This window comes from Lissotriton helveticus, chromosome 12 (assembly GCF_964261635.1).
Source record: "Lissotriton helveticus chromosome 12, aLisHel1.1, whole genome shotgun sequence".
Classification (NCBI taxonomy): Eukaryota; Metazoa; Chordata; class Amphibia; order Caudata; family Salamandridae; genus Lissotriton; species Lissotriton helveticus.
Genome location: NC_136073.1, coordinates 694,155,841 through 694,172,157, shown reverse-complemented (window position 1 = coordinate 694,172,157; position 16,317 = coordinate 694,155,841). Strand labels below are relative to the sequence as shown.

Sequence of the window (16,317 nt, the reverse complement as noted above, 5' to 3'; positions counted from 1 at the left end):
TATCTTATAGTGTCTATATAAATTATTAGACAAAGACTCCCGTCGTAATGTTTGAATACAGGTACAAATATTCTCACTGTGAGCACCCAACTTTTGATCTCTATGACAAATCATCGTTGCGCAACGCAGGGGGAACAGGTTCAAGATACACACCCTGATGGTCAGCCCACTGCTTCAATATCTTCGGGTGTTTCTGGGGACACCTGCATGCCTTAAATATCGGAAACGCTAATCCCATGGAGAAGTCAAGGCCCTGTTTCCAGACTCCTATAGATGGCGGAGACGTCGCCTTCAATGCCTTGGCATTATCACGCTTGGCCAGAGTAAGCCCCAGGAATAACAGATGTCTTTTGTATCCATTGCCTCCAATCTCTGGGGGGCTGCTGGACATACCATCGTTTCCACTGTAGTCAGGTCAGAGTCAGGAAAGGCCATCAGTCCTTCTTCCTCAAACCCGAGGAGGCAAGGTTCAGGGTCTCCCCTAAATACTACATTCAGGGGAGTTACAGGGCTGTGCAGGTTGGGACCAATGGGTCTCTTCCTTGGAGTGCGTACACCCCCTATTATGCCACCCTCTAGTGGGAGGGGGCATGAGCCGCTCCATAATTGGCTGGGACCCCTCATCTCCAGGATGGAGGGTATTGAGATGTTTTTCACCTCGCCTTCCCCACTTGATGGGCAGGGTTGGCAAAGGTGGGCACACCTCTCATCCTAACTCGGTTTTTCAATAAATTGGCTTGCCCAAAGTGGGTGTCAGAACTGGTGGGAGCCATTTGCTGGGGGCAGCAAAAGACAGGGACAGCTTACAAAGGTGGCAGGCCTTTGAAGCTTTCCCTTCGTGGACCCAGGCCAACCTGGGGGAGGAGGCATGACACCTCTGCCCAGGATGGGCTTTGTCTCTGGACCCAGGGAGCGGAGGCTCTCTACCCAGGGGTCCAGAAACCTGTCTGGTGGTGGCAAATGGCGGGCAGTCATCCAGGAACCGCACTAGGGCTGGTCGTTTTTCTGGGGGCATCTCTTACATGCTCTCTGTGTGCATTTTATATTAAATCCCGCACTGGCATCAGTGTTGGTGTAATGTGCTGAACAGTTTGCTACCAAACTCCCCAGTTTTCAGTGAAGCCATTATGGAGCTGTGGAGTTATAATGTCCAACTCCCAGACCATATACTCTTTATGCCTTTACTGCACCTACAATGTCTAAGAATGGACTTGGACACTGTAGGGGTACAGTGCTCATGCAACTGTATCCTCACCTGTGGTACAGTGCACCCTGCTGGAGAGGTGGCTTACCTAGGCCACAGGCAGTGGTTTGCAGGCATGGCACACAAGGATGTGTGTCCTGTTGACTGTTCACATTTCTCTGCACCAAAGCACGCAGCCTGCATTGGCTGTGTGTGTTACAGTCTAGGGCCTCTAAGGGTAGCACAACAGGTGCTGCAGCCCTTAGAGGTCTTCCCTGGTCTCAGTGCCCTTTGTACCAATGGTATCATTTACAAAGGGCTTACATGTGGCCAGAGAGGTGCCAATTGCGGGTACAAAGTTACGGCTTCGGGAAAGAACACAGGACCTGGGAACCTGATTGCATCTGATGCATTTTGACTTGATGTGCCCAGGGCCCATCAAGTCAAAATGCATCAGATGTCAGGCAAAAAGGGAGGGTAACCATGCAAAATGGGGCTCTTTCCTAAGTCTGATGCCTGGGTATATTCAAAAGGTGAGAAATCTGCATTTAGTCTCCTACCAGAAAAGGCACTGCTGAAGGAAAGTAACCTGTTAATTAATAATGCAGGATCAATGGGACCCTGTCCCGGAAGGATCAATCATGTCATTGCATTGACAGCTACATAAGAGAATTGTGCACTTCTGCCATTTATGCAGTGAGTGGGTGAAAATGTCACCTCTGTTTTCTGTGAGGTTTCTATTCTTTTGTTTCTTTTAAAGCTTAAGGGCACCTTTTCAATATACAAAAGTAGAAATAATTGGCTTCATCATTGTTTACTACCGGGTTTATGTAAATGATCTAGCCTAACCGAATCTCATAGCCTTGTCATAAGATTGCTGACTGAAAATTTCTTTTAGACCTGAGGAAACTGCCAGTTTGCTTACACTAGCCAACACAGTAGCAGCCTCAGTGTGTTTGCACTCCATGTTACTCTTTGCAGCCTATTAATATTTGTTTGCCAATTCTGCCTGATACATTTGGATACACGACCATGTTTGCACTTATTGATATTACCTGCAGGTTGATAGTCACAGCTAGATTACAAATGTGGTTAAGTACAGTCAGTGGTATCCTTTCCAGTAAAATATATGGCTATGGGTGCAGAAATCACTCTATTCTGCAGGAAGTTTCAAAGAGTCTAGTTAATAGCAATCCTTCTGCTACTCTTGCAGTTCTATCTGTTGGGTGTGCATAAAGGTGTAGTCGGCGGGGCATAGGTGGTATGGCCATTGGCACCATTCCCTGTGAGCTGTACATCTATTTCAGTACTCTTCTTGGCGTTGGGGAAAGGACATTACCAATAATTCACCTGTAACCAAGTCTTGAAATCCTATTCAATTTTAACCAAATTAATTGGCCTAGAGAGCCTAAAAGGCATTTACTAGCACATCGTTCTCAAAGCATCTTACAGTGAGTATAACTCTAGGTTTCCCTGTAAAATTTGCTTGAACTATAGCCAGTTTTGACCAACGCTGCGTGGCCCCGTGTGCCTTAAAATGCACCACTCGCCACACAATAATCACCAAAAGTATCTTAATTGAGAAGACCAAGAACATTGTCAAAATGCTGTCTTATAGCCCTTTGAGCTATGCACTCTGTTATGTGGCTCAGTCTACACTATTCCGCTTAACATTGAAAAATAAAAATCCTTATGCAGGGCAGATTTCTTTAACACCCCACAGTCAAGTTCGCAAATTACTTTCAGTTTTTACAAATGCTAATCTTGCTATATGTATGAATGTTTCGAAGATATGCTCAAGTTACAGATGCTCCTAAGGTCCCTACGATGCCTAGGATAAACTTTGTAGAAGTCCATATTGTCTGACCACTAGATGATCGAAGAGGTTGCACTTAGGTAGGATTTCCATTATCCTCTTGCTGATCTGCCTGTACAAGCATAGTGATGCAATAACAATACGTACATGGTCAACTTTAAGTGTTTAAGGAGTTTCCATAACAACTGCATACTGAGCTTGGGTTAACATTTGAATATGATTACATTTGTTACTGCTGTCTCGTCGTCGTTAGCCATACTACATAGATGCAGTGTGTAGTACTCGACATCACCTTTTATAAGTCATAGGTAAGTGTACCACGGTGGGCAATATTTTCTTTCTTTTTAGTTAAGTGGTGGTTGTTTTCCATTTATTTTTATTAGTTTATATTGCTTATTTATCTGGTCCTTTCGTTCTTAAGCCACAGTCAAGGACAATATTTTCCAATTTGAAGTAGCCAATAGTCCAGTACAGAGAATGAGTCGGGGCACTCAAAACAATAGGCAATATTGAACAAAGCCAATGTTGACACCCATATTTGCAGTTGCCTACCAAATCATGCATCTCTCACACCATCATTTGTAGACCCAGGAGTGGGTATTATTGTGAGAATTAATAAAAGAAGCATGTTAAGCTTTTCTAAGATAGCCACAACAAAGTAATTCTGTTTTAGGACGGGAATGTTTGCCTGGAAGTCGTTTTTCTAATTTATGCATAAAAATAATTTATGTTGCTATGCATGTTTACCTATTTGCCAATCTTTTACTTCTTTGGTATTAGTAGTTTATACATTTCTCATATTTTTGAATGTTAATATTTGCAAATTTTGATATTATAGATTCTTCTTATTGATATCTGCTATGTATAACCCTCTGATACCTCAAAGCCCCCATGTCCTAATCCTCTAACAATGATGTTTAGAAGGGTGGTTGAATCCATCACTTTTGGATTGACCAACTTGTTTTATTTCTGGAACCCCATCCGTTCTCAGCCTCTACTTGGTTAGCACGTGGTCACTTTGGGCTCAAGGATCCGTGGAGACTGAGGGAGATAACCAGTCAAGGTGAAGAGAGAACGATAGATGCTGACATGTACAGTGTAGGCTAGTACTTTGGAAGTACATCTAAATGCCTGGAGAGGAGTTTGTACATAGTGGATGCACAGCCAAGGGACATTGTCTAACTCCTATTCTATTCATCCCCTTTGTGCTGCTTTTGTGTCGTCACTAAAGTTGAAAGGGGGCTGCAACTATTAATATGCCTTTTCCATAAAAAAATATAGATCTAGCTGTTTGTATTCCGTCATCTCGTAACACTGTGTGCGCTATGTTTCATGTGCAAGAGTTCAGGAGCTACCAGCAGAGGCAGGGTCGAAGGAAAGAGTCATTTCACAAGAGTGCCACAGAGAAAACTTTGAAAAAAAGAAGTCTAAATTAAATCAAATTACGAACTTATTTATAAGGATCATAGCAAAAGATGGTAATGTTCATACTTACAGAATTGCTCCATGGGCTAGAGGAAAAGCAGCGGACAGAGGACTCCAGAAAAAGCAACGTGGCTGTGGTTGTGAGAACACAGTCTGGTGACAGAGCAAAGGGCAAGAGCAAAAAGCTGAGAACTGTGACCATGGAAAGAAATATATCAGGAGTTAGTCAAAGCAAGATTAACTTCTAAAAAACAATTTAAGATCAGTAGCGAACAAAAATGTATTCTTGCTCCATAACCATTCTGATGCTCATAAGGAAGGCTACGTACTAGTTAACTGAGCCATTAAAATGAAGTTATAGAATGAATTGTATTTTGGAGTTCAGTCCTTATGATGTCCATGAGTGTAGTTTGCTGATGGCTGCAACAACCAGCTCTCCTTAAACTTTGTTTCTATGCAGCTCTAAAACAACAGATAATTGATGGGAACATTGTGAAGGCGGTCGGGGAGCTGGATAACAACCCATTGTCCAAAGCCCTTGCCCGGCACCTTGGAATTGACATCTCTCCAGAAGGACGTGCATCCAAGAACCGAAAGGGCATTGCAGTAATAGTACATGGAGCACCACTTACAGGTACGTGTCAGAGCATAAATGGGGCCAAGAAGAATTGTGCCGGGGTAGGATTGATAGAGATAGCTGGGAAATGTTCAACAAAAGGTGGGCAGGAGATAGCTGAGAAGATGGACATGGACAGGGAAAGAAGGAGAACAGCTCATAGTTAATGCCTAGCGTGGAAAGTGGAAGGCATAATCAGCATTTTGGAGCAGAGATGGTTAACTGGACACCAGAATAACTGTTTGCAGTTTAGATGTCATGGAAAAACAACATGGAAATTGGCAATGGGAGATGGGTCTTTGAACTTTGCAGAGTAAAATAGAGAAAATACAAAAAGAGAGTGGGAGGAAATGGTGTTACGCAGTGACATGAAGGTAAAGGAGGTCTGTGAACATGTGTTGTTTTTGATGGCAGGAACATTTTTTGCCACACCTTTTGGGATTTATGTACACTGTGCCCGTTCTGTTATTAGATGCATGTGATATGGCGTGTTTGAAAAGCATTAACTTTTCAAATGAGATCATTATCTGAGTATTTACTGAGTAATGGGATTACCCTGTGATTGTTGTAACAAAGGTCCAGACAGAGTATATCTCTAAGCAGTATAGAAAGTTCAGTCCATTTGCCAACTCTTTGTTTTCATAGACTCAACGTTCAGATGTGTTTTGTGGGACAGCAAATGGGTGTTACAGAGGTCTCCTGAAGAAAACATTTTATGTCATAAGAGTACAATGAGGTCTCCTTTTCTTACAATTCATTTGTATGCTGCATAATTCTGGAATGTTGATGTTCTTAAAATTGCACAAATCCAGTGTTAAAGAAATGTAATTGACCTAACTGAACTTCTCCTGTAGCACACTATGCTGCAGTGTAGGGAGGGAGGGATAATTTGACAGTTTGCTTACGTAAGAAGTGAAGCACAAATGGTCATATTTATTGCTATACAATAAGCAGTCTCGCCATCATTTTTATTTCAGGAAAGACACAAATTGCAATCTCCTTGGCGAAGTACTATGGAGCTGCCTACCTATCCATTGACTCCGTGATCCTGGAGGCCATTAAGGACGGTAGCAGCCAAGCAGGCCTTAAAGCAAGGGAGTTGTGTATTAGGGCAGCTCTGGAACACGCCCAGCGGGAGGCAGATGAGAAAGGTGAGTCCATTCCGTGAGCAAGAATCCTCAGTGCTAAAAGACATGTTAATGGCAGCCATAATATACCCTTTCCGTACTTTATCCTAGCATTGTGCATACTGGAACCAATACTGATAAACTACGCGTATTGGTGGGTGCCTCAGGGGGGAAACCAGGGCTACAAGTGTGTGGATGAATGTAGGTGAGCGTGCTTTGCAGACTTGATTATCTTGTAACGGTCTTGGGTATTGAACCTTCGATCTGGTGTGCATTCAAGCTTGAACATTTTCTCTAGTGAAGCCTTGATCTTCAAATGCCCACAATCAATACAGACAGACGGCAGCTGATTTAATATGTGAAAATACACTTTTAGATATGTAAATCATCCAAACAGTTGTTTACATTAGATGTTTGGTCAATCAGATGATTTTCTATTTAAATAATGGTTACTGTTACAAATGATCAATTCAAATGCAAGGAAAACACCAATGGGGCCTAATCCTACATTAACATTAACTTGTGACTTTATTTTTTTGTGACAGAATCAACACCCTAACAATATAGAATGTAACACACTGCCTTTAGCAAAAATAGTACATTCACTTGTGCACGGTTTAAATTCTACTTTTGAGAATATGATTTGCCAACTCATAGCATGGTTCATAACAATTAAAAGTACAATGATATTCTGAACGCAGCAGGCAGATAGAAATACATATGGGCACCCTGAGACGGCTGGCATTCCCAGTATCCCCCAGTCACTGCTAAACGCTTGTTGAAGGCACAGATAGCAAGTGAGGACTGGAAGCAGGAGGGTAACAAACATTACTATTAAGTAATAAGAATGTGACATCGTTGTGGGAGCTGATGACTCAGCAGCTACATGTGGAATTAATATGTTCAAGCTAGGGGGATGTTATGGGTCAAAGTGGGCAGGAACTCTCTTTACAACTGAGGCACTACCACTCTCCTAGGGGCACCAGGTGTGGAGTCTCTGACTTCAGTGTGCCAGAGTCCATCCTCCCAATAGGCCCTGATGGAGCCACTGACATCTCCCTGCTCCTGTGCAGCATCTTGCTGCCTCAAGCCTTCAAGAGTGGGGCAGACCTGCGGCCCAAGGCACAGCTGTTCCCTAGAAGGTCTCCATGGGCCCAGGTGCTCTACCTCGTAGGGTTCAAACTCCTTGGGCCCCGCTCCCTCTGGGGCTGGCATGTCCCTGGGGAGAGGGGTCCTGGTCTTTTTGCTGTGTGGAAGCTATTTCTCTATGTCACACACTATGTCAGGGATTTGCAGCATGTCTGCATGTGTCTTTCTTTCTACTTCAGTCCATCCTGCAGTCTCCAGATAATTTCCAAGCAAACAAGGGACTGACGTCGTCTTTAGCCTTAGTGTTTTGTCATAAAGAAGCAGATCATCAGCTTCAAAAGAAAGTGAGTGCTCATTCATCGAGTGGTGTGTACATCTACAGCCTTCTTCTTCATGTTGATTGTGGGAATATGCAGGATATCAACGTGGAAAACGAGGAACACTTTTATGCAGTATTACTGCCAGTAAAAAGAGATATGGCAGCAGGACAAGTTAGACTGCCATACAGGGCAATTGAGCAGTACCCGAGGGGCTGGTCTGACAGCTCAGTGTGTGTGCAATTTTTGTCTGTGTCTGGGTCTTTTTTATAGTCTGCTGGACTTTTTTTTTCTGTCTTTTTCCCTGATATTAAAACAAAGATTGCCTGTGTGAGAAGTTGGCCTGATATATAATGTTCACTATTCTAGTGAGCACTCTGTATCAGTCCAAACAACCCTTATTGATGATTGGTTGTAAGTCAACCTTATAGACCAGCTATCCTAGTAGCATGGATACGAGCAGTCTAAGGCTAAGACTCTAGAGGGCGTGTTAAGCCAGCTGTTTTACCATCACATTACCCCTTGAACACCAAGTGAAAGGACACCACACAAGTTGTTATCAAAAATAAAGTATATTTATTTATAACAGGACTACCCTGGCTCTTTATGAGACAGGGAGCTAAGCACACAACAAAACTCTTAAAGAATTACTGAAAGTCGCACAATTTACACAAATGCCCGAGGGGCACGAAAAACCATATACACAAGAAGTGGAATGCGAAGTTACTAGCAGGTAAGTAATACTTTTCTAGACTGTAGAAACGCTAGGCCTACAATGCTGAACCCTTAGATTAGAAGCAGGAGGCCTAGGGACGCCGTGTGCAGAGTGGGAACTCTCACGCGTGATGCGGGAACAAGTCTATGGATACTAGCACTTTGCAAAGTTACTGTTCTCGGGCGAACCCGACTAGGTGGGTTGAAAACAAGGGTGGATCCGAACACTTAGGGTGTTGGACTATGCTGGAGCACCGGAGTACTCAGTTTACCTAGCCCAGGGGCTGCGGCTGCATAGGGTTCAAGTTGCGTCGGAAACCCTCGTTGAAGATCCAGGAGCCTGAAGAAAGAAGTTGCTGGCAGGCGGCCAGTGAAGGAGTTCGTGGTGATCCAAGCCTGGATCAGGGAAGAAGAAACCTGTAAGCAGAGGGGACCAAGTTCTGAATCACTAGCCAGTGATTTGAGTGGGCACCAGGATGGCACCGGACGAAGTCACCTCAGCCAGGTGAGTGGGCGCTGCTGGGCTCTGCAGTCTCTTGGACCAGGAGGCGTTGTCGGCGACCAGGATGGAGGTGCGAGCTGTCCCACGAAGGTTCTTGCTGTCGACGTCGCTGGACCCAGGATTGGGCAACAAGTCTTGGCAAATGCAAGGCCCACGCGGTGGACCTAAAATGGCGTCTTGAGTGGACCAGGAGGGTCCAGGGTGCTCCTCTTTTGGAGGGGAGCAAGGGCTAGTCTGGAGCAACCAGACCAGCAGTGGTTGTCGTCGTAGAGCGTCGTGAGAGGGCCACTAGCCAACGGGCAAGCGACCTGGACAACGCGGTGAGTAGCAAAGAGCAGAAGGGCCCCACGCAGATCTCGTGGATGCAGGGGGGCTGAACTTCGGTGCTGGAGCTGCTCAGGGTCGGGGCTTCTCTTACCCCAAAGCACTCAGTCGAGGGTCACTCAGCGGTCGTGCTGGACAAGCGTCGTGCAGTTCTGAAGATGGCCGGTCCCTCGAGGTCTCGTCGCACCCACGGATCACAGCTGGGCTGATGATGTAGGTTGAGGTCAGAGGTGCCAGGGAAGCCGGTTCTCGTCGTGCTCGAGCAGTCTTGATCCGGAGGAGAGACTGGCAACAAACCGCGATGCTTGGTTGGTGCCTGCTGCTGCAGGGTGACTACTCCTTAGTCACAAGGGAGAATCTTGGGAAGAAGTCTTGAGTTCCTTTCGTGGAAAGTAGTTTCAGGATTCAAAGATGATCTGCTCTGGAAGGGGGCCAGTTCCTACCTTTATCCTGCAAAAAGGGGCTGGCACGCGACTAAGTCCTGCCCTATGGGTGGGACTAGGAGGGGGGTGGTTACACCCCTCTCCTTTGGCGGGCTTTCCCCAGATCAGGGGCTGGAGTGCCCCTGGAACTGGTTCCAGCCGGCCTATGCACAGTGAGCACCGGGGTGCCACTTGCAGTCACCTTCCTCTAAAGCCCTGCCTACCTAGGATACACAAAATCCTGTCTGGGACGGTGCTGGCACCGCCCCTGGCAGGAAACCCTTTGTCCTTGCCTCCTGGGCTGGGAGGACTCCCAGCAGCAGGAGGGCAGACTTGTGTCTCGGTGGCAGCGTCCATTTTGTGGAGCTAAGGCTCTGTCTGACTTTAACCGGGGTTACAGGTTACATACATGTCGTGTCCCTCTAGAAGGGTGGAATGCTAACCCCGTCGCCAGAATTGGCGAGGGGTTAGTATTCCAATTCGTATGACACCTTACTCGACATGTTTTGATAATGCGATACCAGAGTTGGCATATAACCGCGAGGATTATAATGCACTTAAGAGTATATGGTATGCGATATCATGGAAACGGCTAAGGGATGGATCCCGAAAGCCGCAGACAGGCTCAGCTCATGCCAGAGCACTATCTCACACGATTCCAAACACTCTGCCTTCAGGATTGTGAAGGCCTGCCATAGGAGTGACTGATAGGAGATCTGTGTGTCCATTTTAGGGTTAGATATAGGTATACTATATCTAAAGCAAGGGGTGATTACACCACCTTGCCCCAGCTGTCAAGCAGCCAGTTGTGTCAGTTTTGGATGGCCAGCCAGGGGTGGCATAATACATGCTTCAGCCCCTGGTAGGCCCTGGGTACACCTATGCCCTGGATACCTAGGGTATACTGTACAGGGTCTGATAAGGTGACTCAGTATCCAATTGGATATGTACCTAGGGTACATGGAATCCATTTTAACAGAGAGAGCAGTGGGCCTGGGGTCCTGAATAGCAGGGCCCCAGGTCAACTAAGTCAGAAAACCAGCAAAACACCAGGCAAAAAGTTGGGGGCAACCATAGTCGGGGATCTACCTTCCTACAGCCTGCAACAAGCTCAAATCTAAGTTGACTTCGTTACATTGAAAAAACACTTACACAGTGTGTCTTTACAACATCCAAACTGCTCAATTTGCAAACATGGACCACTTGTAAGCTATATAATTCGCTAAGGGCAATTTCTGTCCTAGTGAGATCCTACTTTACTGCATCTGTTTCAACAAGGTATGCTTGTTTAGCCTTCACGCCCTTTCAACAGCTGAATGATGCTCGATTTGTAATTACAGGTTGTTGGTCCGATTGAACCATGTCAATCAATTTAAGATCCAATAATGGAGAAGGAAAAGATTACTTCCTGTAACTGAAGCTCTTTAGTATTGGTATATTTCATAGATTCATATGTGACCCACCCCTCCCCAACTCAGGCACACTTGTAAATAAAAAAAAATACTTTAATGCTTGTGCTATGAAATTTTAACTGTGGTGGGCTGGGTAGGGAGAGATGAAGACTGTCCTTTGATTTAATTGGCTGAGTTTTGGATCCTTTATAATTAGGTGACTAGGCTATTGTTATGTGTACGTTAAAGCCTTTCTATGTATGTTTAATATTGTACTGCTCACTTTGTCTACTGTGGGACTCCCAGCTTGACAAAGGTGTTCATTCAAGCATGTGAATCTATAACAGATACTAGTACTGGAGAACGTCAATTATAGGTAAGTAGCATCTTTCATCTTGAGAATCAACAAGTGCATCTGCTATCTAAAATTAGATCACCATAGTCAGGATAACACTGAAGTACTGCAACAAAGTAGTTTGTTCTGCTTCGGTAAATAATTGAATTACAGATCTTTTAGATTCTTAGGGATTGGGGAGTAGTGTGATTAGCTAGAGACTAATGATAACTAAAGTTCCAGAATTCTGCTCCTCGAGTTTTTGTGGAAGAACTCTCAAATTATATTAATGGCAATGGCTGGGCAATAACAATGTGATGTTTGAGAACTATTCTGTTCTAAAATGTGCCTTCTTTGCAGCGGCTCAAGCCCAGGAAACTGTTACTGGTCAGCCAGTTCAAGCCGGAGCACTCAGCATTGAAGCAGTAGCAAAACACACAGCCGAAGGAAATCAGTTGTCCGAACCGAAGACTGGCCCTCAGTCTGTTATATCAAAAGGTCCCAGGGGAAGCGTCGATCGGCGTGGGGGTAGATCTGAGAGCCACGTTGCTCAAAAGCAGCACACACCCGACCTTTCCCAGGTGAGTAAAGTTCATTCTTCCCCAAAAAGAGTATGTGATAAAATACGACAGGACTTTTCTTCGATGCTTGGGTGTACCTTATGAATCATCAAAAATTGGTGAACAAGCTAATCAAACCAGGATGACAAAAGCCAGACATGGTCATTTGCCACACTGATGAAAAACAATTGGATGATGTAAGATTAAAAAACACAAGTGCATTATAGAATCTGAAGTCCGTAATCCAGCATTTATTTTTTAAAGGTTGCACACTTTTCACAATCATTCAATAAATCCGTTTTAAAAAGGTAAATTAGCTTACCAAAAGAAAGAAACAAGCCTAATAAGTACGATCTAAATAAAATTGTAAGAGTAAACTGCTTCTTAATAAAGTTATCCAGCCACAGTAGCCTATTTATGCTGTGACCTTACAGTCATAGTAGACATGTTAAGTTTAAAAAATTGTAAAATGCATTGAAAATTGTTTTATTTAAATAAGTATTGGAAGACCTAATACATATGGTCTTCAATATGGAGTTAGAGAGCTATTTGCTTTGCCATACTTTACAATAATAAAGCATTGCATGATGGCCACCGGGGTATGCACTCGCATGTGCATACGCAGACTGACATCTTTGAAAGATTTTGTAATACCTAATGGGCAAAAACTTTCAAGGGTGTGTGTGCAAGAATGCATGGGCACTTATTTTGGATTTTTTTATCATAAAGTATAACATAAACAGCATTGAGATTGCACCCAAGCATCGTGCACACACGAGTGTCCTTCTTTGATTTTTATGCTTTTTTTTTATTGTTTTACCATTCCAAGTTGGCTGACAACCATTTTAGATTGGTAAAATAATAAGTATGCTCCGGATTTCATAGACATTAAGACAAGCAAGCCTGCCCATAATTTTGATCAAGTAGCTGCTGGGCACTCAGTAGTAATAAACCTAACAATGCTAATATTAGTAAATATAGTAATTTATTAAATAAAAGGAAACATTGTCCCATGGGCCTTATTCTGAAGGGCAAACATTTCTATCTGTATGACCACTTTGTACATAAGCAAAAATGCCATGTCGCGCACAATGGCGAGCCAGTGATTTAAGTGGGCTGACCCTCTGCCCCTTGCTGTGTGGAGTGATAGTCAGAATTAAAGTGTGACTGACAATTTGTTAGACCTGAAAATACAGACAGCAAACTAAAAGACCAAATGTATGTATCCATATTGTAAAGTAATTTTCTTTAGGAAACAATAATCTTGCTAAATTATTATGCTGTCTCAAAGGTCAGACCGAAAGAGGAGTTAAACTAAGTTACAGAGATGGCATGGCAGAAAAGCTGAAAGTTGAGGTAGCGATGGCCATTTAAAAAACAGATATAAAATGAAAGAAGATGAGAAATATGGAGACTGTGTCTGAGTATGCTGACAAAAAAGCAGAGGTCAGCTAGTGAAGATGAAGTGTCATGTATTCCTATAGGTTCTGAATCAATCCCCCTATTCCTGACCCTATTCTGGTTAAACTAACTATCAAGTTAACTAACAGTCAGCCCATGAGGCGAGAAAAGCCCCCATGATGCAGATACCGTTATCTGACGCAGTCACACTACGGCACAGGAACGTGTTATCTGATTAGGTCATAACGCTTGAGATCTAATTAGACAAGCGACATTCCTCCAGCCCCTGATAAGGCATACGACGTTCTCATAACAAATCAAACCTATGACAACCTGGAAAATCCGTGCGGCCATTGTTTTGATTTCACAGAGAACTTTAGTAAAGAATGTGCTAACGAGCAAGTCGTATGACATCTTTATTGACGTATCTATGTCCATCCTTACGTCAATCTCGGCACCTTTAAGGTATAAATATTGCCGATCTTGCCCTATGCAAACACACGCGTGGTGACGAGACGGAGCAGCCATACTTGCCGAAGCCGAGAGCAGAAGCAGACCCCGCTGGCAGCAGCCCCGCCTTCCTGACGCGCTGAGAGACGCGCTGCTATCTCAAGCCGAGAGACCCAGCACCGGCGCTTCTGGGCAGCCCTCGCAGGCAGCCTGGATTATCGAGAGCAGAGAAAGAGATACCATTCCTCATTCATCCTAACTTCCAGGTACAGAACTGAATAACCCCTCACTGAGAATTCTTTAGTTATTCACTTGGCAAAAACAAACTTAACTTAAACTGTAACTTTCTATTCCCGCCCACGCATTAGACTTAGGTCAGGTACACGGGGTAGGCGTATTTAGAAACACCAGTTGAGTACGTTTAGTCAAATGTATATGTGTATGTAAATATATTTTAATCATTTTAAACATCATATGGCTCAGAAACCATATCAATGTTTTTACAGTATTATTTTATACTATTGCTTTTAATGTATGCACTTTACTTAACTATAAGTATTGCAATAATATCGATCCATTTCTCTTGTACGAGAAAAGAGACTGATCAATAAATAACACCTTTTTATTGAACACGCCCGTCTCTTCCTTTTCTCTACAATCTGATGAGACTAAGAATGCACGTACTGACTGAGTAAAATAATTGCCTTGTGCTCACACGACTCTGGAGATACACTCTTGATTAGGGGAGAGCAAAGTTGTCATGTTCTATGGTTGTCAGAAACTAAATCCCTTCTTGTCTAATCAGGGGAGTTAATTCTTTCCTGAACATTCGAGAAAGTTTCTAGCGAACTCTGAGCTACGCTGGCAAACCCAAAACTTAAGTCTAGTATCGACAGTAATAGACCTAGTTAACGTCTGGCCTAGGCCTTTACTGCTGTAGGTATTATTCCAATGCGCAGAGCCTATTGGGAAGATAGGAACTACACTACATGGCGCCCAACGCGTTTGGAAAGGGCGATAAAACTAACGTAAGACATTTAGAGTAACTCAGTCGTGCTTTCTCACTCAGACCCCTTTTCCCAAATACTCCAAAGACGTCTGGAGTGGGTGAAAGGTAATATCCTCCAAAACCTCGCAGGAGGGAACTCCTATGTATGGTTCTTGGTATAGTCAACGTTGAAGGATACACTATTCCAAAATATTGTGCATCTAATCTCTGTTTCCATAAGAAACCTGATCTGCAAACAAAAAGAATAACCTTTCTAACAGTAAAATGTCAGAAAGTGATGAAGAAAGAGAGGCAGTTAGATTAGCAGCTGAAATAGTAGCAGCTGATACTGCAGCACTAGATGCAGACGGGGATATAATACTCATCCCGGTCGCCAAAAGGAAATCTATAACCTTAAAACTTATAGAAAATGGACTGACACCTAGAGGTGGCACAGTCATATTCGTAATTGAGGCACACGAATATCGGCAGACAGAGGTATACTATTCATGGATACATTTTCCAGCAGCAAATGCTGTAACAAAGTATTTCCACTATTACAAAATAGAGGTACCACCTGACATTTACACTCCTTTCGAGGAGGTGGAAGTACCACTCAAATTCCAAGAGCATTTGCTCTTATTTGATGGCGCCCTAAAACATAACAATCACATTACAAGACTCGGTCCTTTAGGTAGACCAGGAGCAACGTGGCCGGTCTTAGCCGGATACACACCACACCCAGACATCGAAGGAATGTCTACAGGAGAGCTGTTAATACAGCTAAAACAATTACTAAAAATTCATAGACAATTAGTTCAGTATGTAATGCGGACTTCAACAATTCAGCCAGCGATTAAACTACCACAGCTGACCCCTCACCAGGGGAACACAAATAAAATCACACCACAGAACATCCAATCCTGCCTAGGTAAAGTTCCGGCTAAACGGGAACAAATACCATTCTGGTTGGCACAGAAAATCACCCAAATAGAGGCGGTGTTTCCTGACACCACCCCGATAGAAAAACACAGGATTCTGACTATATGTCTCCCAATGGGAATCGCACCACACATAGAGGACTGTGACACTTGGGGTACAGTCTTTGCTTCAATCTACACAAAAACGCACGGTGTTCCATCCATTTCGGTAATACCAGATGTGCTAAAACAAATTCAAGATGAATACGGTCCAGAACCAGCTTTAACTCTTGGTATGAAATTACTGAAAGACTTCAAGCAGGTCTCGGCTATATTACTAGCCAACATAAAAGGTGAAGCAGCAAACGTGGCGATCCGCCAGAGGTTAAAAGAAACAGATATAGCAGACCAACCAGCTGAAATTGCCAGAATCATTGAAAAATCTTATGAAGAACTAGGTAGAGATAGTTTAGGTGGAATACCAGTAAAACCGCAACTGACTGAAAGTCCAGAAAAAATATTTTTTAATAATAATTCACCAAAAAAGAACTGGGATGGAAACAAACAATCCAATCCAAAAGAAAAGAAATTCCAGTCCCGAGGAAGGTCTCCTAGGCGAAGAGAAAAATCTCCAAACCGAAGACAGAGGTCACCGCAGAGTGACCCCTCTGGGAATAGATATAACCTTAGAAATAGGGATAATATTAAAAAACCTGATAGATATCAAGACATTGATAC

General features: G+C 43.6%; 1 protein-coding gene across 2 annotated transcripts in view; it reads left to right on the top strand.

The window, feature by feature from the left end:
- Positions 1 to 16,317, top strand: part of HYDIN (HYDIN axonemal central pair apparatus protein) — a 3,619,565-nt gene that overhangs the window by 1,518,139 nt on the left and 2,085,109 nt on the right. For both annotated transcript variants that reach the window (XM_078670948.1, XM_078670947.1), the window contains exons 39-41: positions 4,885 to 5,058; positions 6,018 to 6,191; positions 11,621 to 11,841. In XM_078670948.1, coding sequence (XP_078527074.1) covers positions 4,885 to 5,058; positions 6,018 to 6,191; positions 11,621 to 11,841 — 569 coding nt within the window. The remainder of the gene's footprint in view (positions 1 to 4,884; positions 5,059 to 6,017; positions 6,192 to 11,620; positions 11,842 to 16,317) is intronic.